This window comes from Dermacentor silvarum, chromosome 4, assembly GCF_013339745.2.
Source record: "Dermacentor silvarum isolate Dsil-2018 chromosome 4, BIME_Dsil_1.4, whole genome shotgun sequence".
NCBI lineage: Eukaryota > Metazoa > Arthropoda > Arachnida > Ixodida > Ixodidae > Dermacentor > Dermacentor silvarum.
Genome location: NC_051157.2, coordinates 62692758 through 62718780, shown reverse-complemented (window position 1 = coordinate 62718780; position 26023 = coordinate 62692758). Strand labels below are relative to the sequence as shown.

Sequence of the window (26023 nt, the reverse complement as noted above, 5' to 3'; positions counted from 1 at the left end):
GCGCCCCGCGCCTCCCTCGTAAAACTTGACAACCGTCACCTTACGGAAATTAGAATCCTTGGACTCTGGTCGTAGCCGATGTCAGCCGGAGTCATTTTAAAAGCGCTGGTTTGTGTGCGTGTGCGTGCGAGCGTGCATGTGCGTGCGCGTGTTATTTTCTATTATTATTGTTATCTATTATTTTCTCCTTCTTTCTGTCTTAGCATCATGCGCGAGAACCTCCACAGGGACACACGTCGGGCTCTTGTCTTCTATATAGCAACGACGAATGCAGCAAGGAGCTTAAGTTGTGGGCGCCAAGCCCACCAACGGGGGAGCAACACGAAGGTAGGCGTAGCAACAGTCACGACCCCCTGAGCTTCCAGATGCATCGTCAGCTGTATGCCACCACTGATCGTCTGCAAACACCATTAATCGCAGCTTAAGGATAACATGCTATCAGTTGTACAGCCATAACACCCTCCTCACGAGATCACCATTCTCATCACCATCACCACTACTGAAAAGACCCTAATAATCATCATTCATCATTATTACCACACTTGTCTCGCATTCTAAAGAACCATGCAGCTTTCCAGTCTGGCACAAATGCATTAGACGCGAGAAAAATTATTTGGTATTCAATTATTTTCTTCACGAAGTGCGTGTTCTGAAAGCTTTTCCGGACAGATTTAGGTGTTGTGATGATTGGTGCATGGTTTGAAAAAATTGTCGCAGTTTCACCCGAAAGGCGAAGCATCAATTGCGATAGCAACTTAGTAGAGAGTTATACGGAGTAAGGATAGTAGTTTTATCAGCTGTATAAACTTGGACATGCAGCAGCACCAGCAACGCGCAGATCTGTTGTCGTCGCCGTCGCCGTTTTGCCCGCGTTCGAACCGAACGCACGCGGCGTTGGTGACTGTTGTCAGGGCCTCTGGGGGCGGCTCGGAGGTTTTCGACGAGATCAGAACGGGAAACTCGTCGAGCAGCGTCGGAAGTCTTTACCACCTTCTCGCCTCGCAACGTTTTAGGGGCGAAGCACCTTAGGGCCGAGCCTTGGCCCTCGTCGTCGCCCGTAGCTCTGGTTTACATGTACACTGTGTATACCAGAGCATGTACATGTGTACATGTGTACTGTACACATGTATTATGTATATATATATATATATATATATATATATATATATATATATATATATATACATGGTTTTTTGTAAAACAATTGCAGATTTTTTATAAGACCGATATGGCCGTGAGACACATGTAATCTTCGCATACGAGCTCTACGGCGAGGCGGAAATACTTTGCCGCTGCTTAAAGTTAACTTTTTTATCATTAACTTGAAGGAAGTTGCATTAATGAAACTTGAAGGGCGTCACAAATTATGGCATACCCATTTTATAGAAATGCAAAAATATCGCACGTAACTTGAGACATTCATAATCGAAATTGAAGGACAAATCCAGGCAAAACGTGCCGTGTCAGCAGGCGCCGCGAGTGGCCGAAACGTTCAGCTTCAACCTTCCTCGCGGTTGTCGTCACGGGCCGTTTCAATCTGACTATCTTGATAGCGGGGCCGCTTTTGCTGCACTCCCGCGGCGCCCGGTTTCGCTATTACCTGGATTCACCGTTGAAATACGATGATAAATATCTCGAAATAGGGGCGATTTTCAAGATCTTTAAAAAAAATTAGGACGCATTAAAATGTGACTGTCTTCAAATTCGCCATTCCAGCAACTGCCACTAAGGTACTAATAATAAAGTCGAATAATAAGCATTGTTAATGAATATTTTCAGAGTAACTTAAGCAGTGGCAAAGTATTTCCGCCTCGCCGCTGAGCTCGTATGCGAAAACAACAGGTGTCTCACGGTCATAGCTGTGTTATGAATAAAAGAATCTGTATTGTAAAAAAAAGAGAACAAAACAAATTATATCGGGTGTCACAGTTAACTTGGACATGGAACAAAAAAAAAAAAAAAAAAAAAAACCGAGAAGAACGAAGAGGTCTAGAGATATCGTCCCAACCACATATTAGCGGGAGTCGTGCATAATTACAACCGGTATATTTTATCACTAACCAATAATTCATTCATTGTTTTATTTAGTCCGCTATTTAAGTAATGCTTGAGTCTCTAACACATCCATTATAAAGTTGTGGAGCACCAGAAATAACCTCGGATTCAACCATTTTTATGGTATTGTGTTGTTGCACATGCATAAAGTTCTGACGGGATAATAACAATCGCTATAGTAGCGCTTGTTTTCTGCCCTCCTGGAAAGAGTTGGTTGCGTTACGTGCACAAACGGCCTTTATATTATACGCACGAAGGACTACCGATACTGAAATCATCAGATAGCGCAAGCAAGCCCCTCTGCGGTGGAAAAACACGGCCATCACACGGCTATTTCGACACTCGAGCCGATAACAGCCCCAGGTCTCATTCAGCACAAGCGTAAAAGACAACAAGACTCAAGGACGGGCGCGTGCCGACCGCATCTGGCTACACGCGGCCAAGAGTGGACATATTATGGGCAGGCGAAATAATATGTATCGTGCTGCCATCTGTCGGTTGTATACAAAACTAACGATTAAAAAAAAAAAGAAAAGGAACGGTATACTTGGTTGTGTTTGTTCTGAAACACGTAGTCTGCCCACCCCATTAAGTTGCTCCTGTGCCATAGAACAATCTCTGAAGATTTTAGATTCATATATGCACTTAATTTTGGCGATTAGGTATTTGCGCGTATTCAGCGTGCTTTGTAACGTCATCGTTTGCTACGTTAACGCGCGACACCACCAAAGCGCGTGCAGCGCTTTTTCTTTTTTTGAACCGACCGCAATCCTTAACAAAAAACACATCACGTTCGCACTACGCTCAGGTAATACACAGAATGTTTCCTTTTTTTTTAACATAGCACTTAGTGCATGTCCACAAAGAAGACGCGGAACATTTTCAGTACTTCATCGCAGTGGTGCCCGTAGTGTCATCTAACGACGAGAGCGGCAACTGTCGGGATCGCTTAAGAGCGCGGCATTTGAACGTCTGCTCTTTGTGTTACATTAAGGGAGATGTATTATACCCAATAAGGAGATCCCCTAGTCTCGGTCACTTGCGTGAAACGCAGTCAGAGAAAATTAGGATCACTGAGTAAATGGGAACCATAATACGCACTGAGATGTGGCACGTATGACGTTATATTACCAAGAGGGAGCACAGTAATATCTGCCCTGCGCTGCAAACGTATTAATGGTGAGGTCTGGAGTCCAAGAACTACACTACGGTAATAAGCAGATGCGGCCACTAAAAGAAAAAGCTTATGACTTCCTCCTCATTAACCATACTTTGGACACTTTACCTTTTCAATGGTAATAATTCAGGCCCTGTTCTGGCCTACAGTGTAAAAGCTTTTATTTTCATTCCGAGCAGAGGGGGAAAAAAAAACGCACATGCCAGTAAACAACTTCTTTCTGTATTTCATGCAAAGAAGAAAAGGAGAAGTTTAGTTCAGTTTAATTCTCAAAGTGCGTTTGCCGCACTTATGCCTGAATTATGATGAACGCTTGCTTACGAACATAACAGCAAACGGGTGCATACAAAGCGCAAAACCACAGATATATGTCACGGAGGTGAGAACCAAGCGACGTGGCTAAGAAATCTGAAGAAACAGAAGACGATGTAAAGAACTTGGTAAATGGTATGGTCTAAACCAAAAATCTAAAGAGTTTTTACTTGTCGTACCCACAGCTATGCGAGAAGAAATTTTGCGTGCATGTCACGATGAACCCTCATCTGGACACATGGGCGTGAGCCGTACATTCGCCAGGATTCGTCTGAAGTACTACTGGCGTAAGTTATTAGCATCCGTGCAGCACTATGTCAAGACTTGCCACGAGTGTCAAAGGCGCAAGGCTCCGTCCGTAAAACCGGCAGGCCTCCTCCAGCCAATAGAGCCACCAAAAGCCCCATTCCAACAAGTCGGTATGGACCTGCTTGGATCTTTCCCAACATCATCTTTAGGCAAAAAGTGGATAGTTGTGGCCACGGACTATCTGACTCGTTACGCAGAAACTGATTCCCTGTACAGTGCAACGGCTGTCGAAGTTGCAAAATTCTTTGTTAACAATATTGTGCTCAGGCATGGCGCTCCCACAGTTGTTATTACCGATCGTGGAACAGCCTTTACTGCGGACCTAATGAAATGCTTGTTGCAAATGACACATACTGATCACAGGAGAACTACGGCGTACCAACCTCAGACAAACGGTTTAACTGAACTTCTCAACAGAACACTGGCTGACATGCTTTCGATGTATGTCGATGTGGAACATAGGCTGTGGGACGAAATTTTGCCGTACATCACCTTCGCATATAATACGGCCGCTCAAGAAACAACACGAGTTGCCCCATTTGAACTTGTTTTCGGCCGAGCAGTAACCACAACTCTGGATGCTATGTTGCCGTTAGACGAAGAAAACAATAACTCATCTGACCTAGATGATTTCTTGCAAAGAGCCGAGGAGGCACGACAGATGGCAAGGTACCGAATACGCCGCCAACAACGCATAGACTCCTGCCGGTACAACCAGCTACGTAGTGATGCGCATTATCAGCCCGGTGACAAGGTGTGGGTATGGACTCCAGTGCGACGCCGTGGACTGTCGGAAAAGCTTCTCTGCCGTTACTTCGGCCCTTACGAAATACTTCGTCGTATAAGCGACGTCACTTACGAAGTGAAATCCGCTGGACACGAGAGCTCAAGACGGCGCAACCCCACGGAAGTTGTACATATCGTCCGCATGAAACCCTACTACGAGAGATGATGAAAAAAAAGAAAAAAAGTGAGAGCTCACAGGAACCACTACTTTCTCTCACGCATCGGGCCGATGCGTTAAGGAGGGGGATAATGCCGCGACAACTTGGCCACATTCAAGTTGCGCGCCCTTCGTATTGGACACTGTGCACGCCGTACCGTGGTGTTGTTCAGCAACAACAGGCAGCGTTCTTCGTGGCACGAGCACCCGGTTGGACCGGGCTCGCATGCGCCACGCGCACGAGGCAGGACTCGAGAAGAAAGAAGAAGACGGTGGAACGCCAGTTTCAGAACGCGACTGCCGGGTTCCCTCAAGGGCTGCAGAAGATAGCGCCAACCTTTCCCTTTCCCTCAAGAACCACTTATCATCTGCCGGGCATTCTTCACGACCGCAGTGACTTTTAGTCGTGGGCACAGGTTCGCCCTTATTAAATATTGTTGTTTTCTTAACCTGTGTTCCTCAACATCGTTACAATATTTAGTACTTCATATGGCTGAATGCGGCATAAAAATTGGAAAGAGATGCAATTGCCGCTTAGAGGAAGTCAGACAAAAGGGATGTAACCTGGTGGGAATTAGCACAGGAGGACAAGACACATCGAAGAGGACAGGACAAGCGCTATCCTGTCCTGTGGAAGCAAAAAAAAAAAATATTGTGATTATGAAAGAACATCGCTATGAATAGACAACATATTCAGTACACAGGACAGAAGATCGAGTAGCAACTGACGGCTTACAAAGTGGGACTGCACTATGCAACTGGCTAACACTCACAGGGTTAGTTCGAGTTGGAAAACAAATACCCCAGAAAGTGGATGGGAAAACGGCGCCGCGGTAGCTCAATGGGAACAGCATCGCACGCGTAATGCGAAGACATGGGATCGTTTCCCCCCTACGGCCAGTTGTTTTTTAATCCATTTTCATTTACATTAATTTATCGTTTCTTTAAATCAATTAGTAGGTACAAGTAATTTCCCCTATGGTGTCCTTGGTGTCATTGTTTGTTGACTTATTATGATATGATTAATAAAAATCTGGCCCCTTGGTTCACTTTCTTCTTGTTAAGACGGAAGCAATTTCTGCGACAAAGAAACTTCTGCGACGCTCAGTTTCATGCAAGGCCGGTGTGGTGCATGACACCCTTATCTTGCTTTTGGTCGCGAGTTGGCCAAACGTTGATCCCGCATCAGTGATCGCATGTCAGAAGAGGCGAGTAGCGGAAATCATGAACAGGCAGCAATTTTAACGTGATAGCGTTAAGGAAAATCCGGCGTTGGCGTCGGTGTCCGTGGCGGAGAGAATCATCCAGACCGATCCCGACCGCGCAGGCCCTCCGCGTGGCGCAAGGTGTTAGTGAACAAAAATTGAATTTATCACAGTGAAATCCGTAAGAAAAATGGTAAAGTGCGACTCAACCACAACCTACAGACATGGTGGCATCGGATTGTAATTTGAATGTACGAGAAAGCATAATTCTGTTACGAGGGAACTGAAACACAAAGCCCCTTTTCCAGCATGTCTACCATACCAACAGCGGCGCGCTCTGGCAGGTCACTTGCGAAAATCATATCCAGATGTCGCTCGCAGTCCTCGGCAGGTCAAATTGGGACTTAGCCTGCCTAATGCGTTTTGGACACACGCGCGCGTTCGGGCAATAGCAAACATTTAATAAAATAATAAAAAAAGGTCCTAGGGCCGTCACATTTTAATATAAGACGACGTATATTGCCCCTGAAAGTACGTCTTCCCAGCAATGCATTTCTGTTTAAATGTGAAGCCGACTTTAAGGGGATCGGCGTAAACTTGGTCTTTGTAAGCTGGCTTTGCCACGTTCTGTATAGCAATGAAGCCTACTCATAAAGAAAAATGCGATCCGAACGGGGCCCGATAACGCTATCAGGTCACTCGTAAAGGCGAAGCTTGCGCGTCCTCCAATTTTTGCGATCAATTGTGCAACGTGCACATTCCAGTCTTTTTGTAACATTATTCGAATTTCTTGATAGTTAACGGGATCAGCCATCACGGCACATCAGAGAGAGAGAGCAAATAAGCGAAAGGCAACGAGGTTAACTCGACGCCCGTCTTGTTTGGTACCCTGCAATGGGGTAAGTGTATTAAGGTACGAAAAGAGAGAAGGAAGCTCAAAGAGATAGCACCAGTTGCACACACACACGCACACACACACACACACACACACACACACACACACACGCACGCGCGCGCGCGCGCACGCACGCACACGAAGGATGGTGGACTTAGAACGGTTAACTGTTGGGCTACATGGCGAGGCATTGTGAACATTGCATTGAGTGGTGAACATGCAGGAAAAGAAGAGATGCAAGCAGATAGTACAGACGGTCACTTGCAAGTGACTTCCTGTCTCCATTACATCTCCTCCTTCCCTGCACATTTTCCGCTGAGCTAAATGTTCACAGTTCATACAATGCCCACAAACGGCCGCGGAGACCTGTAGGCTTGAGGTGTTCCTGCAAGGCTCCCCTTGCATTCTGCGCTAGCGACGCACATGGCCATGGTCCAAGTATCGTCGCTACCATACCCGGCCTTATGTATAGCTCGTTTAATGCCTGGTTTAATGCAACATTAAAGATGTTGAGTAGCCTCTTCTCTCGTGCAAGAATCGCACGTATAGGCATATCGACTATTTCAATGAGGTAGGTGTAAGCGTTTTAACTTATACCCCGAGCCAGAGGCGGCACAGCGATGTCGCGTCAGAGCAGACATTTTTTTTTTTGTGGTAGCTTTAGCATTAATAAAACATCCAGCGTGCACAGACGACAATCCGTTAGGCTAGGTGAATACCAATAAGTGTGTCAGAGTTCGAACCAGGAATAAAGCTTTCTTTCAGTTTCGGTTCTGTATAGGGAGATCGAAGTCATTTGGAATACTTCATAGGACGGACCGGGCAGCCTCGTAGGTGAAGTCATTTCAATAAATTCCGATTAATATTGGTAATCACTCAAGTATAATGTCATAAACTTTATCGAAAGCCTGATAGTGGTAATTTAGCTTATGTACTATCGTCTTCTGGATGAAAGAGAACGCGATCGCGGGGCAAATAGCCTTGTCGTCCAGATGTTGCGCGAGGGCCGTGGCGAAATGTGCAAACAAAAGGAGAGCGGTGCCTTTCCTTCTACTGCCTGCACCCCTTGTTGCACGTTTCCTTCTTTCTGTGTTGATACAGCTCGCGAGCGGAGCAGAACGGAAAATGTGATCGGGCGATCATGCTACTTGTCATGCTAACAGCTTATGCTCCGAGTGCTTCCGACGATGCGATATGTATTCTGCGTCCATATCAAATTCGAATGAAATGGATCTTGCTCGCAGGCATGCCACAAGAAAGGTAAGGATTAAAAAAAATCATAGCCCTTCCCCTGTCGAGAAATGGGGATAAGCGAAGCTTGTGGCAAGTTGACGCTGTCACAGGCGTTCCGCTTCGTTTGCACTAAGCTGAGGGTCGGCGGCTCTTCGCTGACGTTTGGCCTCAACATCGCGCTGCCGCCACTCAGGGTCCGCGGCTCTTCACTGACGTTTCGCCTGGGCTTCGGAAGCTCTCACGCTGGAATCGGCACTTCAACGACGAGCCTTTTCCCGAGCGAGTTCGTGGCGCCGTTGCTCAAACGCAGCCTACTCCTCGGCGGAACGCACCCCGCTACGCCTTCCCATCCGATAGCTGAGACTGATCTGAGGCGAGGGAAGCCCGGCAGAGCACGCTTCAATCCCCTTTCCTACCCTTTCCCTCGCCGCAACGCACTAAACGACCCTGATCCGTAACGCGCGTCACGTGATCCGGCGCAGGCGCAGCTTTCCCCACACCTGCTCTTTCTTCCTTTCTTTCTTTCTTGCTTTCTTTCCCTCTTTCTTTCTTTCTTGTTCCTGGCGCATACCCGCTTATCCCTGGCTCAATCTGGGTATGCCCCACACGTGACTTTTTGCGTGACTACGCCACCACCGAAATGTGTAACGCAATAGAAGCTTCGCTTGAAAAAAAAAAAATGTTTGGTGCAGGGGTGCAAGCAAAAGGGAACGGTGTCCTCCTCTACTTCAGTTCTCGCGTCTCGTCCCGGCGCCGCGCGACATGTGGCGGACGGGGCTATTTGTCATGAGCTCGCCGTGTGCCCCTTCATAAAATGGTGATAGTACTAACGTCTCGCGAGCCCTATGATGTAGAGGAAAGTGCAAATCCTCAATTGCTGTTTTTGAGTGGCAAAATATGACCCCTTTTCGAGGTTGCGTTTGCAGGGGAGAGAGAGAGAGAGAATTTATTAGGTCGGCCTGAGCGAGCATGCTCTGGCCTGCTACTCTGCACAGGGGAAAAATAAATGGGGACAAAAAAGGGGGATGAAAGATGATGATGAGGACAGGAATAAGGGATGCTTATATAGACTAGCACAGTGGTTTCCTTAAAGCCTTGTGTCTAGTCCGGTGGTCTTCAAGTAGTCCAGAGCAGCCCTTGTAGCTATTGATGCTACTGTAGGGTCACACATGGCGGACAAAATAGTACTTTCGGACAATGTTTGTCTGCCAATGCGTGCTAGCGTCGAAGCCAGCATCTTCCGCTGTGATGCGTAGAAGAGGGAGCATTCGCAAAACTGATGTTGGACAGTCTCCGACACTTGGCAGCGTTCACAGTTCGGGCTGTCCGTATACGGCCAATCACATGTGGATAGTGTCGACTGAAGGCGACGCCCAGGCGAATCCGGTGAAGCAAGCTTGCTCGGCATCGCTTGACTTTATCTGGGAGGCGAAAAGTCCTCTCACAGTCTATTTCCCGCAGGCGCCTGCACTGGTGGCCTGGTTGAGCCCAGTATTGTGCTGCGCAATCTCACATACGCGAAGTCAACATACAGTTTACATCGCTCCACGAGTAAGGAATCTTTACTTCGACGGCTGTAATTTTACACCACCACGCAAGGCAGCAAGATCTGTCGGCGTTTATGTCGTGATATGGGACAGATTGAACCGGATTGGGGTTAGCGTGGCCGTAATGACCACGGCACACGTAAAGCTGGTGTATGATACCAACCTATCGGTATATAGATGCGTATTGGGTCCACATATTTCACAATTGATAAAGCAGCGCCCTCTTGGAGACACGGAAGGTTAGACGGTGTTGCTACCGGTCTACTGTCAACCGCAAATGTTTACGGGACGCAGGATCTGCCAAGAAGCTGAATTCTCGCAAAGCGTGGTCGCACAGCCTCAAATTAAATGTTCCAACAGGTAGTAAGTAAGCTTCGCCACCTACGCAGTATTCATTAAATTAGAAGTGCAGGAATTTACGTTTGCAGTGGAAACCGCATCCCGTAAACTTTTGCAGTTCACTGTACATCCTCATGGGAGGCAATCTTGATCGGTGGCGATAACTTCTGAAAATGTAACTTAGCGTGGTGGCTGATTGAGCTAGTTGATTATTTTTTCAGTAAGTGAAAAGTGAGTCGGCAGACAAAGAAGTAAACTGAACGAAGACAAGCACCGACTTCAAACTGAGCGTTTAAAATTAAATCAAGAGGGCGAGTAGTGCTAAATGGTATATGTTAATTATAGAATGCTATTGAAGCATAACAGCTGACAAACAGAACAAAAGATGAAACACAAACATCAAAAAGAACAGGGCTTCGCTCCAACTGAAATCTTTACTGAAAACACAAACGATATCAGTAGTTGTGTGTGTGTTTTTTTTTTTTTTTTTGGCACGAGAAGCGGAGCGTATAGGTAAACCCCGTTACAAATCAGAACCCAGCTCCCAGATGGGACAGCCATGCTCCTGCCATAACTTTCAATAACCCAGACAACTGTAAGTTATCTAGTTGAGTGATTCGTTTATCCTATAAATTGACTGTAGCTTGATTGATGCATGCTTCACCCCCCGCCACCTTTTTCTTTTATTCTGATATGATTGAGCTAGCTCAAGAGCTCGTTGATCTCAATGTCTCAAAACAATGTTTTCTTTCTTTCTTTCTTTCTTTCTTTCTTTCTTTCTTTCTTTCTTTCTTTCTTTCTTTCTTTCTTTCTTTCTTTCTTTCTTTCTTTCTTTCTTTCTTTCTTTCTTCTTTCTTCTTTCTTTCTTTCTTTCTTTCTTTCTTTCTTTCTTTAAAAGCAGTACAGCAACAGCAACCTCAGCAATTGTTTGCAAGATGTGAAATTCCTGCGGATTTACCAACGCGTCATGTACCATGAGATGATCCTTTACACATCCTGCCGGATTACACTACATCCACTTTACTGCAAGATAGGGGAACCCTGTATAGTAGGCCGGACACACATTCAACAAGTTAAACGCCACACCAAATTTGCTGACCCATGGGTTCAGGTGTGGCTGTCCTCCTCTGTTTGTTTATTCTTGCTGCTTTTCTTGCATGGTGAGCCACACATACATTGCATTCGCCGCCATATATCGCCAGTTGGTAGCCTTCGCCATTGTGTCACCAAATGGCTGATACGTGCGCCTTAACGAATTTTTAATGAATTAGGTTTCGTTTATAGTGCTACTTCAGGGACAGCTCAAATCAACCACATATTGTTACATTGTGCTATGAGCGTGTCGTTCAAAAAAGAAAAGAAAAGAAAAGAAAGAAAGAAAAAGAGCGTTTTTTGTTGTTCTCTTCCACACTATGGCGGCTATGGCGGGTGCTGTTCAGCAAAGGTCGCAGGTTCAATTCTCTGCCACGGCAGCTGCATTGCAATGGCGTCAAAGTGGAAGAACGCTCCTGCACCGGTGCACGTTTGAAGAACCCCTCCCCCAGGGGGTCAAAATAAATCCGGAGCCCTCCACTACGGCGGCCATCATAATTCACTGCACATGTTCGGGACGCCACGCCCCATTATTTAATTTATTGTGCTAATAGGTATTAGGATATCATAAACCAAATCGGCCATCAAGTAGTTTTGCGTGAAGCGGTTAACAACAAATGCGTTGGGTATGACTGTGTTTTATTTTCATCGTACGTAACGTATAATTTCATACAATTTTTCTTTGTGCACTGCACGGGCCATAACGGTTGTCTCATGCAATATTTATGCACTACGCCGTTCACATGCTACGCCGAAATGCGAATATTAGCTCATGCGGATACACAATATGCGCAGGATGATATGTCGACGCCGCGATCTCACGATGACGAAAACAATGCATGACGCATCTCTGACGAGATTGACGACAAATGTATGCTCAGAGAAGCACGACACATGCATCAATGTATAAGGGGAAGTCTCTGCCCGCGGCGAAGCGTATAGACACGAATCACGGAACCCTTGTGTCGGGCACGAGATGGCCCTGAAGAAAAGTATTGTCGTATCAGGCGAGCGAGTTGCAAAACACGACATCAAACTGGGAGCGATCGGTGGAGTATTCGCAGGTCGCTTCGATCGTTTCCTGTGATTGATGCAGCGCGAAATATTGCGAGTCTGCCGCGCAAATGCTGAATTCGCTGTCGCGTCTTCGCACACTAGATGCAAGTGCGACATTTTTGTGCACACTCAGTGACTCCGGCTGGTCCAATCTGAAGAGACGGTGTAGTGAAGGGCTGCTGATTGTTCATGACATAACATATGCGTCGACTACGCTGGTTCCTAAAAGTATGCACGCGAGCTTGCTGCAATTACTGACTATAGGCGGTTTCCTGTGTTGTTCCGGGTGCATAGGATTGCCATCGAAATCAATCATTGACACGGCTGTCTATCCTGCGAAATACAACATCGACCATGGGGTAGTGATATGCCTTATGCGACCATTTCCTCCCATGCGGTGTGTACATTGGTGGGCTACATTTCACACATGTGCTGATTTTGTCTTGACCAACTTCGGCGTATGAGACTTTCAGTTCTACCAAAACAAGAGACCCTTTATGCACGTCTCGCCTCCTGTCGTCATTATCCTGCGAGTGGCGGATAGAGCGTGCGTAAGAAATTACTGCTTTTCAAGCCACTGACTTGGTTGTTGGGCGTTAACTTCTCCTGGCTGTCGAACTTGTCCGTTTTCTAGAAATAGGGGGGCTACACTTGAAAGTAATCACAGCGCAAATGGTCGGCAGGGGTAGTTTTCTACATGCATACAGTAAAGCTCTATCACTTCGGCTCTATCGACACGTTGTCAAAACGAACGTATACCACCCGACGGAAAAGCACACTCTTGATTGAGCAAGAAATTTGCGAACCCCTTACCTTGACCACGCATCTGCAGCAGCTGTCCAACGCAGGAGTTATTGCATGGCGACGCACATGTCTAAATCTACTCGTTCCGCATGTTTGATGCGAAAGCATCAAATGGCTCCTTGAGCGCAAAAGCCGGCGTCGTCTGTAGCAGCGAAATCGCACCTAAATTTCTATTGGCTGCGACGCCACGTCACAAGAGCGCCTCGACGGAGGGGCGAATCAAAACACCTGCAGCCGCGATAGCGCCCCAGCAGATAGCAGATACGGCGGCGCGGCGCCGCGTGCAGACGCCGTTATTAGTGTTATCTGTGCGTTCCTTGTCCACGCAAGCTCTCGCCTGCGTTCAAACTGCGCCTCGGTAAGGCCAAATCAAAACGCGCCAAGCGTCTCAACGCGCTCGCTTGCCCGCGAGGAGTTCATAACTCGAAGGACCGGTCTGCGGCGTTTCGCATTCGCAACTCATAAGAAGTGCTTAGGTGACCCCGGATTTTTCTGGTCCGATTAGGCAGAAAAAAAAAAAGAAAATCGTGAAAGTCGACGCAGACAGTTGTTATGCTACGGGCTGTAGTGACTATGCGTGAATTGGCGTCGATCGTAGAGCTTCTTAAAAATCTCACTGGAGGGAAGCCTGGCCCTGTGATCTTCCACTGCGATTGACTCACAGTGGAGGAAAATAACCAGAAAGCTTACCAGCAAGTATGCGACCGGTAGGGTAAGAAACATGTCAACAAACAACGTCAAACGCAAAGTCAGAGAGGCTGAGACAATCTCATGAGTGACTGCAATGGAAAATACACCTGCCATGAGTAAAAACCTAAGAGGAAAAGTTGTCGCAGTTTGACCTGAAAGGCGAAGCATCAATTGCGATAGCAAATTTGAAGACAGCTATACGGAGTAATGATAGCAGCTTTATCAGCTGTATAAACTTGGGCATGCAGCAGCACCGGTAACACGCAGAGCTGTTGTCGACGCCGTCGGCGTTTTGCCCGCGTTCGCTCAAAATGCGTGCGGCGTTGGTGACTGTTGCCGGAGCCTCTGATATAAATAGGCACTTGGTGCCGCAGCTAAACGTCGCCTCCCTTCCCTCCCCCTCCCTCACACGGCCTTTCGTGCGTCGGAAGAAGGCACGTTTGCTCTACATATATGGTGATTGTAGAGGAGGAAAGAGACGCCTACTTCTGCAGCCCTTAAGGGAGCACAGCTTGGCGCTGAGCCGTGCTCCCTCAAGGGCTGCAGAAGATAGCGCCAACCTTTCCCTTTCCCTCAAGAACCACTTATCATCAAGGGAGCACAGCGCAGAACGCGCGTTTGTTCTCCGCCGTGCGTTCACTCCCCGTCAAAGCGCGCGTCCCTCGCGCCCTTTCACTCGCACATACAGCGTTCGGCGCGCGGCGACATTGGCGCTGAGCCGTGCTCCCTCAAGGGCTGCAGAAGATAGCGCCAACCTTTCCCTTTCCCTCAAGAACCACTTATCATCATCGCGGCGACGACTTCATCTCCATTGACGTCATACGGAACCTCACGGCGACAGCGACGGCGACGGCAACGGCGACGGCGACGCCGACGGCAGAAATCTGCTTTTGAGTGTCCATATAATTGCTATCGCAATAAAAAAAACGAAATCAGGAAAGGAACAATTTATAACTCAAGGGGAAGCTGCTTACTTTTCGAAGCGAGATGAGGGCATGATGCCCTACACGCGTAGTTATAAGGCGAAGTACAGGAATAAGCATCTGCTTGCTGCGGTAAAGCTATAGGGCAACGATGGAACAGGTTTTATTAGAATGTGAATAAATCTACCCAACTATCTGTTTAGGCTCCTTGAAGGCCTTGGGTTCAGGGATAGCAGGGGGAAAGTAAGCATGTCCGCAATAGAGATTACTAATATATATATATATATATATATATATACAATGAATGCTCGTTAAGACGCACACGGTTAAACCGAATGCTCGCATATAACAAGCAAGATGGACATGTTTGTTTGGTTTTCCATAGACAAAGCAAAAAAAAAAAAAAAATCCGCTTAAGACGAACCGCCTCAGACGTATTCTTCGGTTAAGACGAACATTCGGAGTGACTGCCACCGCAACCAATCCTGGAGGCTAGGGTGCCTCCATGTACCGGGCCCGGGGCACGCGCATCGTGTAACACATGTCCTATGTGGAATACCTTGCATATGTGTGGTGATGTACCGTATAAACAAGAAATGGAAATATGCGATATGCGAACACTGACCGTCTCATGCTTCTTTTGATGAAAGGGGCCATGGCATACAGTTCTGGCTATACCAACGCTGGCTTTAATGATCAGCACAGTACATAATTGTGAAGTTATGTCATATGGTAATTTTTGTCGCCAATTTGTGGCCAATTGAGTTTGCTTTACAAAGGAACATCGCACTTAAAGATAGACAGGATGCTGCGCCTGTCCTGTGTGCCAGTGTGTAGTGTTCCTTTACACAGCATGCAACAGATTTGCCAACTAGCCCAACAAGACGTTCTAGTGATGCATCTGTCTTTTCAGGTTCTACACCGCCACAGTGCAGCCACGTCATCAAATGACTAAGGAGGCGTCATCAAACGACTAAGGAATGATATCCAAAGGTATCGGAATTAAGTCAGCGAAGAGCTGCCGAAAGATTACCACGGGAGAAGCACTAGAGAAATTGAGGTATCATGTGAGCTCGAAGTACTTATTAAGTACAAACAAAGTACCTTACAGTTCTTAAGAAATATATTGCAATATTCTCGTGAGGAATTTCGTAATGATACCTTGTTAGCAGTGCTACAGCTCTGAATGAAGTTGTACTGGTCATACAGGTATCGCGAAGCAAAACCACACATGAAAAAGAAATGCAGTCATTTTCAATTTAAGTTGCTAAATATTTATCGGCACATTAGCACAATGAAAGTTATGCAGAAAGTTTACTACGTATAGCTTCTTTCTTGGACAAGCAAGTATACCATTTGCATGAAATAAAAACAAGCAAGTTTTTCTTACGGGTGCGCGAAAGAGTATCTGCACAAATAACTGTTGCGATAAAAATTACTTCGATAGAGTTGTGTTGTGCTCAGCAAATGAACACAACAGTCTGTAGCATTATTTTTGCTATGAGAAATTATAGGAAGCTGTCTTATGTATGCTTGATCGTAGCACAAAATTCGCCCATTTGTACGGAATAATAAAATACTCAGCTCTACATAATTGTATTGTGTATTGAATGCCTTGCTGTGGGATAAGGTTGCTGTTAAAAGCAGTGAATAAAGCAAATTTTACTGCCTACTAATATTAAAATAAATAAATACATAAATAAAAAATTAATAAAATAAATAAATACTCATGGTTTGCCGAAACACAATAGCCGCGCGCCATGGAGTGATGGCTCACGCATCTTGCACAGAAATAAATACGCTTGCACACGAATAAGTTGCACTCATGTCGACAAGAAGAAAATTAGAAGCCGAAAGATGTTGAAAACAAGATGTGCAAGAGCAAGAGAATAAAAAAATTAATGCAAGCGGTGTTCGTTTCCGTTCGCCCCTGCAGAGGAAGTCACGCGCTCGGCAAGCACATAGCAAACGACAAGCATGTCGTTCCCTGGAAGCCATGTAGCACTCACCGACTATACTGGGTGAGCAGGCCTGAATGCGGCGTTGTGCTAACAGTGCGGCCGATGAAGGCAGGCACGCTGAGTTCCGTCTGCCGACGCGGCTGCCTTGGAGTTCGTTGTCGCTGATTTCTGAACTTGCACCTCGCTTTTTGTAGTCTTTTTACACATTCTTTAGACATTTCGCGTATTCAAGAAGTCTTCGAGCGCAGTCTTCCACGTCGCATCTACGGAAGCGGTGCACTTGTTTACATCGACGTCTACAGCCACATGCACCAAGTTGGGCTAGTTGTTTGAAGTTCATATTGAAAACACTGGCGAAACACGTGGCGAAGCACTGCGCAGACTGTGAAAAGGAGACAAACAAGGCATGCCGACAGCTACTGAAATGAACTAAGATTTTATATCGCCATAAGGACCGCATCACGCGGGAGCTCTTCGAGGCTTATGCAATAAAGAAAACACGTGGATGCATCAATTGTCCGTCGGTGGTGCTTGCAGATTGTGAAGTGCCATATCTAGGCGCGAGATTGTGATTGAAGCGTACATGTGACCATGTCTTGCCAATCAGATCATGTTGTTTTGTTATCCTCACTGCATATATGTCATCTTTCACCCATTAAAATTTAGTTGTAAGTCTGCGCACGTGGTCTTTTTCCATCCTCCTTAGTCCCTGTTTCTAGCACAGTTAAAATCTTTCCAACACAGATCATTGCTAGCGTCAAATGTTCGGGGAAAGTTGTATCGTTGATATGAATAATGCAAAATGTAGCGATACCTATCTGCGCATATATGAGCGGCGTTGTTGCACCCAGAGGCTAGGTAATATGAGCGGCCGAGCCGCTTAAACAACCGCAACTGTGATCCAGATATGTATTACGGGCTGTTAATTTATCACTGGTTCTCGCTTTTCTTTAACTTCAGCGTACTTACATGTACGCAGTTTGGGCGTACCAAAGAGCATTACTAGAGAAAACTGCTCGCTGGCCGTGTTCCAGGTGAGGCCCGACGATCCAAGAAGGCTTGATCTATTTAGGTCATGTTTTGCGTATTCGCAAGTTTTGCACGACATGAGCCCAAGCGTAACGCAGGCTTTTTTATTTTTTAAATTTGCTTGCCATCAATGAAACGCCGCAACTACGTGGTTCGCGGTGCAGTCAGGACCACTCACTGGTCCGGAGGAAGGAAGCCTTGGCCACTTTGTTTCAAAGTAAAGTTGCAGTTTTACGCTACACACGTTTTCTGCATCGTACCGACGTCGAGCTTTATACCAGGGGAGTTTCAGCGCCCTACACATACGAGTGTTTGCAGCAGCGCGCCTCGGAGCATTTTTTTTTCTGGGGGGGGGGGGGGGGGGAGGACGGGGCTTTCCCCTGAGATCGGGCCATGCACGGGACTCTTCCAAAACGTTTCGCGACTAATTCGCTAGGGCAGGGCGCATGCGCCGTGACAAAGTCGCATTGGCACTCGCGACGCAATTCCCGTTTACCTGGGCGGTATACCAGCTGACAGCTGTGGTCTAAGCAGGGGCGGCCAGGAGTGGGCGCACGCTGGCACGCGTGGTCTGACCTTATGGTTCGAGGCTAGTGGAGTGGTCAAAACTATTCGACATTAGCGAGACCCGACGGCTACAACACCGATAAGCAGGGTGGCCAAAGTTCAACTCTTACGCGGGCGGGCGCGGCCGAGCGTGAGGAGGCGATAGTCAGCGTCTTCCGGAAGTGCGTAATTCTTATTGAAATTTGAAAGCAGTTTTTCGCATACTTGAGCCTTCATTAAACTGCGTCAATTAATACACAGAAAGACCAGGAAGAAACGCACTGGTCCAAAGATCCTTCTTGACGTCGGCTATTAGCCATTGGCAGCCGCTTATGGGAATCTGCTGTATTACTAAATAAAGCGTCGAGAAAAGACTGAGGAGCAGGTTTTAGTTGAAAAAGCGTTTGAGAAAAAGGTGACCGCACGCTCCGCTTGCGAGTGCCGCGCAAGGGCATGACTGAATTTTGGCTGAGATGTTCCGAACAGCATACGAGTGAGTGAGACAACTTTAATAAATATCCGGCAAATTGATGGCCTGCGTAGAACAGAGAGAACCTGTTTCTCGGTAGCTTCCCGGGCTTGCTGGGTGGCCCAAAGTTGGTCCTGAAGATCAGAGCTAGTCAGTGCGGTTCTCCACCGCGCCCTTAGTTCATCCGGGGGGACTGCAATTCTCCTCTGAACTATTCCACAACCCCAGAGTATGTGCTTTAGGGTGGCTACTCTATCATTACATAACTTACATTTGGCCTCGGGCTATAAATCAGGAAACATGCGGTTAAGATGTACCGGGTTCGTGTAAGTTTTGGTTTGAAGTCTCCAGTCAACCGCCTGAGACCTGTTTAATTTTGGGTTAGGAGGTGGATATATACACCTCGACTTTCTGTAGAATTGGGTAATGTCACTGAATGAGAAAAGTCTAGCCCTATCCATCCGTTCCATCTCCTCCTCGGCCAGAGCCCGCCCTAGTCGGGCGCGGTTAGCGAGTCCTCGCGCAACACGATGGCCATACTTGTTAAGGTTTGGGTCGGCGGTGGATTCGCAGTGTGTATGGGCTGGGAACCAGATGATTTCCTTGTCCTAATATTCCTCAGATGAACAGCATATGCTATCCATGGACTTTTTTTTTTTTCACCAAGCTCAATGGGTGGTTCTGGGAAACGCGAAAAAGGCTTCGTTGATAGACAACCAGAGACATCGAAGTTCGAACCACAATTTTATATGCCATGTAAGTTTCACAAAAGTGGGTTGTCACATGCAGAAAAAAAAAAAAAAAACAAGCGCCACGTTGTTTGGCACAAATGTGGTCCTCATGAACAATGTACCCAAGTGGGTGAAGTATTCTGCAGAAAGTAGGCGAAAAGCACAACAAAAGGCGAGAACGCCTTTCCGGAAAACGTGAAGCAAGCTTTACCTCAAATCAGCGACACACTTGACAAATCCTCTTTGCATATCCCCCTAGGCTTCAGCAGATATTGAGGCCCAAATTAGGTATTACTCTGTCTTAAACATAGTGCTGCGTTATCCGCGTCTCCTCTTCTGCAGAGACTCGTCCTGAACGAAAACGCAATAGTTCTCACTGAGAAGGGCGGCGCAAGCTTTTCAGGAACCCTTTTTTTTTTGCGCCAGGACCGCAAAGAAACCCAGGATAAAGCCGCAAGTTAACAGGACACTATTACCATTTCAATGATATCTTTGAGACAACAACGTGAAATGGCTAAGAAATTACAGCATTCTACACTTGAAAATTACGTTCTTGCGATGCGTTAATTTTTTTTTCTTGACAAAGGGGCGTAACGTATCGCGATAAGCACTACACTTCGCCTGCGATATATCGTCGAATCAATTTTCTGAGGAGCATTGCCAAGTGTGTCCGCACCAAAGAATATGAAAGCCTGGTCTTTCGTCCTACAGCAGAACAGGTGCATGAATGTTGACACTTTAAAAGCGAGTATGAATGCCGTTTGCTGCGCCTTCTAAAGGATGAAAAAGAAAACATGGTTTTCGAGGAAGTCGAAGACCGCGGGCAAGACGGGTCACACTGGCCGGAGAAATAATGACATTACACAGCGGCGCGTACAAGTGGAGAAGAAAATGGGCGTAAAAGTGAGAACCCCGTAAAAGTGAGCACTGAAACAAAGCTACGTAATAGCGACGTACGCAGAATGTTCTTGGCTCGTTGAAAAAAGGAAAGTAAAAAAGCTGCAAGTACCGCGGCAAAGCTATAAGGTTCGTTCCGCAAAGAAAGGAACCGCAAGCTTACAGTCTCTTGTCATTCCACTTAAGACATGCCCGGACATCGCAGCAGTGCCAACGAACGCGCAATGCATTCCAGTTGGCTGGAGTCCGCTGATGGGGCTCACGGCTTCTTGGTCTTGGCGTACGCGTTGGCGTAGAAGGAGACGAACCACGCGAAGAACAGCACGGCCTCCGCCATTTCGAGCCAGGTGAAGAGACGCACGTAGTTGCCGGTGGCGAGCACGGTGCCGATGGCGTGCGCGAAGAGGAGGACGAACTGCACGATCTGCATGAGGGTCAAGTACCTCTTCCACCACAGAAAGCGACGGAAGGACGGACCGAGCGCGGCCAGGAAGTAGTAGGCGTACATGAAGACGTGCACGAACGAGTTGAGGCAAATGACGAACATGCTGTGGTACTGCGCACCGTACGTCACCGCCAGCCACATGTTCCACGAGACGAGCAAGTGGTGAACGACGTGCAGATTGCTGACCTGGTCGTTCTTCTTGCGGAGCACGAAGAACACGGTGTCGGCCAGTTCGCCCAGCTTGAACATGTACAGCCACCAGGAGAGGCTCACGATCTCGAGGTTGGCAGGGGTGACGCCCAGGTCCAGTTCCTGCAGAAAGGTGTAGCCCAGGTCCCAGTACGCGAGCTTGGCAAAGCGCACGACGAAGAAGGCACTGCAGAGCGTGGTTAGCAGGTTGTAGGCGAGGATGCAGTACTTCAGCTCGAAGGGCTTGCGGTGTGACATCAAGCGTGGGCCCAACACCTTGACGAAGTAGACATAGAAAGCCGTGATGAAGGCGACCGGCAGCGGGCTTCCGGTGAGTGGCCAGCCTTCGGAGCGCACGTCTTGGGGGGGAAGCCAGGACTGAGCAGCGTCGTATGTGAGCGACAGCGTGTGTAGAGCCATGGCCCCAGCGTGAAGTTGAACCGCGCTCGCCAAAGGAAAAAAACAGACTTAAGGGTAAAACGGTCAGCGCTCACTTATAAAGGCATAGCGGACTCGTGGAAGCGCAACTCACGGGCGCCTTTTCTTGCTTCCCATTATCACCATGCTACGACCGAAGCGACGCCAAGAGATAAAAACGGCGAAATGACAATGTGCGCAGACTCAGGAAAACCACGGCCACAGCGGCAACCACGAGCAAAAGGAGTGGGTGTGTAGGAGAGCGACGATAGTGGTTCGCATGACGTCACCAAGAAGCGCCGTGACACGTGGTCGGACCGTTTTCGCGGCTTATGATTTGCTTGTGATTTGTGTAGAGAAATATTATTAGGTATATTTTTTTCTTTATCTCTGATGGGTGCGGGCAAGGCTGTAACGGACCGTGCTTCCGGACAATCTGCGCGCTGGGCGACTCGACAGAATGCACTGGGCGGAAGAGTGGGCACCACGCTGCGACCGAATTCGACGCCAAGAGATAAAAATAAAGAGGTAGAAATACCACAGCTACTTCACATCGATATGCTGTACCACAGAATATAAATGTATATTGAGACATGCGTCATATCAACAGCTCTCTGGTGCAGATGGGGGCGAAATGCAAAACGCCCGTGTAACATGCATTGGGTGCACGTTAACCAACCTCAGGTGGTTCAAATTAATACAGAGTACTCACTGCGGCATGCATCATAATGAGATCACGATTTCGGCACGGAATACCCCAGAATTTCATTTTAATTGTTATATGCAATCGATTGACGTGGGTGATTCATCGTGGGAACAAATCTGCCGCAACGAATCCTGGCCGGGGCATGCCTGGCAACTCGTCGCCCCGAAAATTTAACTCTGAGTTGAACTTATTATTCACACACGAGACAGGTTTATGCTTAGCCGCACAGCAACTAGCGTTACACCAGATGTACTTTTAATAGCCTGGTTATATTCAAGCGTACACAGATGGTTCTTGTCAAACGAATTCTTCTACAGCCACCTTTGTCATTCCCGAATGGAACCGAATACGGACGTTTAAGCTGCGTCACAGGACATCATCAACTGCAGCCGAGTTTATTGCAATATAGTCTGTTACCATACATCAATTAAGTGAGAAAAAACAACGAATCATCGTTTGTGACTCGCAGGTAGCTTTGTCGTCACTTCATAGTGACGTGAGCAATTAGCTAAACATAACTTTTGTTTACGAGACTCTAAAGGAACTCACAAAAGCAAGTGAAGAGAATCGTACAATAATGATCCAGTGTATACCTGGTCACTGCATTATCCCTGGGAATGTTGCAGCAGACAATGCAGCTGGACAAGCGCATATAATAACACCACACATGGTCTCCGGCTAACGCAAAGCGAATTGCGGCGCATACTAAGAAACATCTCAGCCCGTGGTTGCAAAGCGACCATGGTTTGATCACAACTCGAACTCTTCAGAATTATTTCACATTGATGCATCGCTTCAATTTAAAATACCGTCCACATTGGATACCAGAGCCTTTGAAACGCTGATTAACCGTCTTCGGCGCGGTGCCGCATAAACAAAACACTTTCTCCATAAAATTTCAAGAGCTGATAGTGCGGAATGCACTTGTGGCCACGCGGATGAGGATGTACAGCATCTTCTGGTAGAATCTACGTGACATGACATACAGAGACCAATGTTTAACAAGAATTTAATGTATTGGAACACAGGCCCTTCAGCCTCAGGAAGATCTTAGCTCCATGGTCAAAATAGTCACTGTAAAGACTAACGTTAATGGCGCGGAAATTCTGGAAGCGAACAATATTCTCGGAAACTATTGAGTGTAGTATTTATCTGTGATAAGCTCTCTATATGTGTTTAGTTTCACCTGACTTTGACCCATTCAATTACTGGATTCATGTGCCTTCATGTAAAGCTATTCCGTGTTTTATTTTGTGTCGGGACATTATTGTAGGTACGTGAGTGGACTTATGTGGCTGGGCGTTGTGTTGCTGTGTTGCTGAGTTGACTGTAAATTTTCGTGCTTCTAAATGATTTATTTTTCATATCTGTGAACTTTGATATTTGCGCATCTCTATGTGAAAAAGAGTAGCCGGTGCCAATTAAAGCTACCAACATCTCCTAAGCATCATTAAAAAAAAAACATGTCGGTTGGTCTTTTTCTTTGCCCGTTTGCGCAATGAAACCTCCACAAATCTTTCTTTGAGTTTTGGTCCCCATTTGCAGTTGGCAGAAGCGTGTCAAGCAATAATAATTATCAGCGTTTAAGATAATGCTCCAAGATATCACGCTGGAAAAGCTTGCGGCCGTTTATACGCAATGCCTCACGACTTCAAATGTACCAGTGAGTTGAAAGAACGCCAACATTATACTAATCCACAAGAAGGTAGACGTTAAAGAATTGAAGAATTATAGATCCGTTAGCTTGAATTGCATTATGGCGTTTCACGTGCCAGAACAATGATCTGATTATGAGGCACGCCGCAGTGAGGGACTCCGGAAATTTGGACCACCTGGGGTTCTTTAACGAGCCCCTAAATCTAAGTACACGGGTTCGTTCGCATTTCGGCCCCATCGAAATGCGGCCGCCGTAGATCCATTAGTTTGCTTTCAGTATTGTATAAAATATTTACGAAGATAATTTCCAATCGAATAAGGGCAACACTCGACTTCAGTCAACCAAGACAACTGGCTGGCTTCAGGAAGGGATATTCTAAGATGAATCCTATCCATGTCATCAATCAGGTAATCGAGAAATCTGCGGAGTACAATCAACCTCTCTATGTGGCTTTCATAGATTACGAAGATGCATTTGATTCAGTAGAAATACCAGCAGTAATAGAGGCATTGTGTAATCACGGAGTACAGAAGGCATATGTGAATACTTTGGCAAATATCTACAAGGATTCCACAGCTACCTTGGTTGTCCACAAGAAAAGTAGAAAGTTACCTGTCAGGAAAGGGGTCAGGCAAAGAGATACAATTTTTCCAATGCTATTCACTGCATGCTTAGAAGAAGTATTCAAGCTGGGAAGGCTGGGAAGGCTTAGGTGTGCGGATCAATGGCGAATATCTCAGCAACCTTCGGTTTGCAGATGACATTGTCCTATTCAGCAACAATGGGGACGAATTACAGCAAATGATAGAGGACATTAACCGACAAAGTGTAAGAGTTAGGTTGAATATTAGTATGCAGAAGACAAGTATAACGGTCAATAGCCTGGCAACAGAACAAGAATTCAGGATAGCCAGTCAGCCTCTAGAGTCAGTAAAGGAGTACGTTTATCTAGGTCAATCACTCACAGTGGACCCTGATCATGAGAAGAAAATTTACAGAAGAATAAAATTGGGTTGGAGTGCATACGGCAGGTATTGCCAAATCCTGACTGGGAGCTTACCACTGTCTACGGGTGCTAACATATGGGTCAGAAACTTGGAGGTTAACAAATAAGCTCGAGAAAAAGAGAACAAAAGTAATGGAACGCAAAATGTTGGGCCTAACGTTAAAAGACAGGAAGAGAGCGGTGTGGATCAGAGAGGAAACGGGGATAGCCGGTATTCTAATTGACAGTAAGAGAAAAAAAAATGGAGCTGGGAAGGTCACGTAATGCGTAGGATGGATAACCGGTGGACTGTTAGAGTTAAAGAATGGATACCAAGAGAAGGCAAGCGCAGTCGAGGACGGCAGAAAACTAGGTGGGGTGATGAAGTTAGGAAATTTGCAGGTGCAAGTTGGAATCAGCTAGCGCAAAACAGGGCTAATTGGAGTTTGCAGGGAGAGGCCTTCGTCCTGCAGTGGACACTGCAGGACGAAGGCCTCTCCCGGCTATAGGCGGTGGCGGCGGTTGCTGCTGCTGATGTTGTTGTTGTTGATGATGATGATAAAGAAGACGACGAAGAAGATAATACTCGTAACGAGAGGATAACAACATGCGCGGCTGTACGGAAAACGGGGAATAGTGCATAATGTGCACAGTACAAGACTGTGCCACATGTTATTCCAAAATACATTAGAATAAGCTGACACTATATCAGCAAAAATTGCCCAGGGTGCCTACAATAAACGGTTCTCTGTAACAAAGCAGGCTCACTCCAGGGACGCCATTAAGTCATGTTTACACAACGCTTAAACTGTAACTTGAAACAAGAACAAATTACTATAGGAATAGAAAATATGTGAAAACACGCGTAAATAGATAGGTCAACATACAATAACACAATCCGTGTTTTGAGTAGCACGATACCGTCATCACGAGTGTTATTTTGCGATATGTACAGGGTGTTCGCACATGCTGCTGTCATGAAAGCGTGCTTCCTTCGTTAATGGATGACGCCCGGAGCTCGCTCGCGGGCGGCCGCTTCACATACGTTGTTATCTGCTTAAAAGGAAATGAATGCGACAAGCCTAGACAGCTGACAAATTGAATCGCGGTGTTTATGTGATACAGCTCTCACTCCTGTTACACCCAGGCCAACAGTTCTCCAAGCTAGCATTAGGCAAATTAAAAATGGAGCAAATATTATCAAAAGTAAATAATAATAACTCACGATACGTCTTTCAAGAAACTGATGTTTCAGCTGAGACTTCCACAGGTATTGCAATGAATGAATCAATGACCCTCTGCAGTGATTTACATCACGAAAAGACGCCGTGGTAAGCCACGCCATGGCTTACCCGTGGCGTGATGCCCGTTTATGGTTTGGAGTCGCATTAAATAATGGCCACTCCCTCCT

The 26023-nt window shown here is 46.6% G+C and overlaps 1 protein-coding gene across 1 annotated transcript; it reads right to left on the bottom strand.

Moving 5' to 3' along the window:
* Nucleotides 1–19564: 19564 nt before the first annotated feature.
* On the bottom strand, nt 19565–21349 carry LOC119450130 (elongation of very long chain fatty acids protein AAEL008004). The gene has a single exon (XM_037713497.2). It carries the CDS (start codon nt 21265–21267, stop codon nt 20473–20475), a length of 795 nt encoding a protein of 264 aa, XP_037569425.1. The 5' UTR covers nt 21268–21349; the 3' UTR covers nt 19565–20472.
* Nucleotides 21350–26023: the final 4674 nt, after the last annotated feature.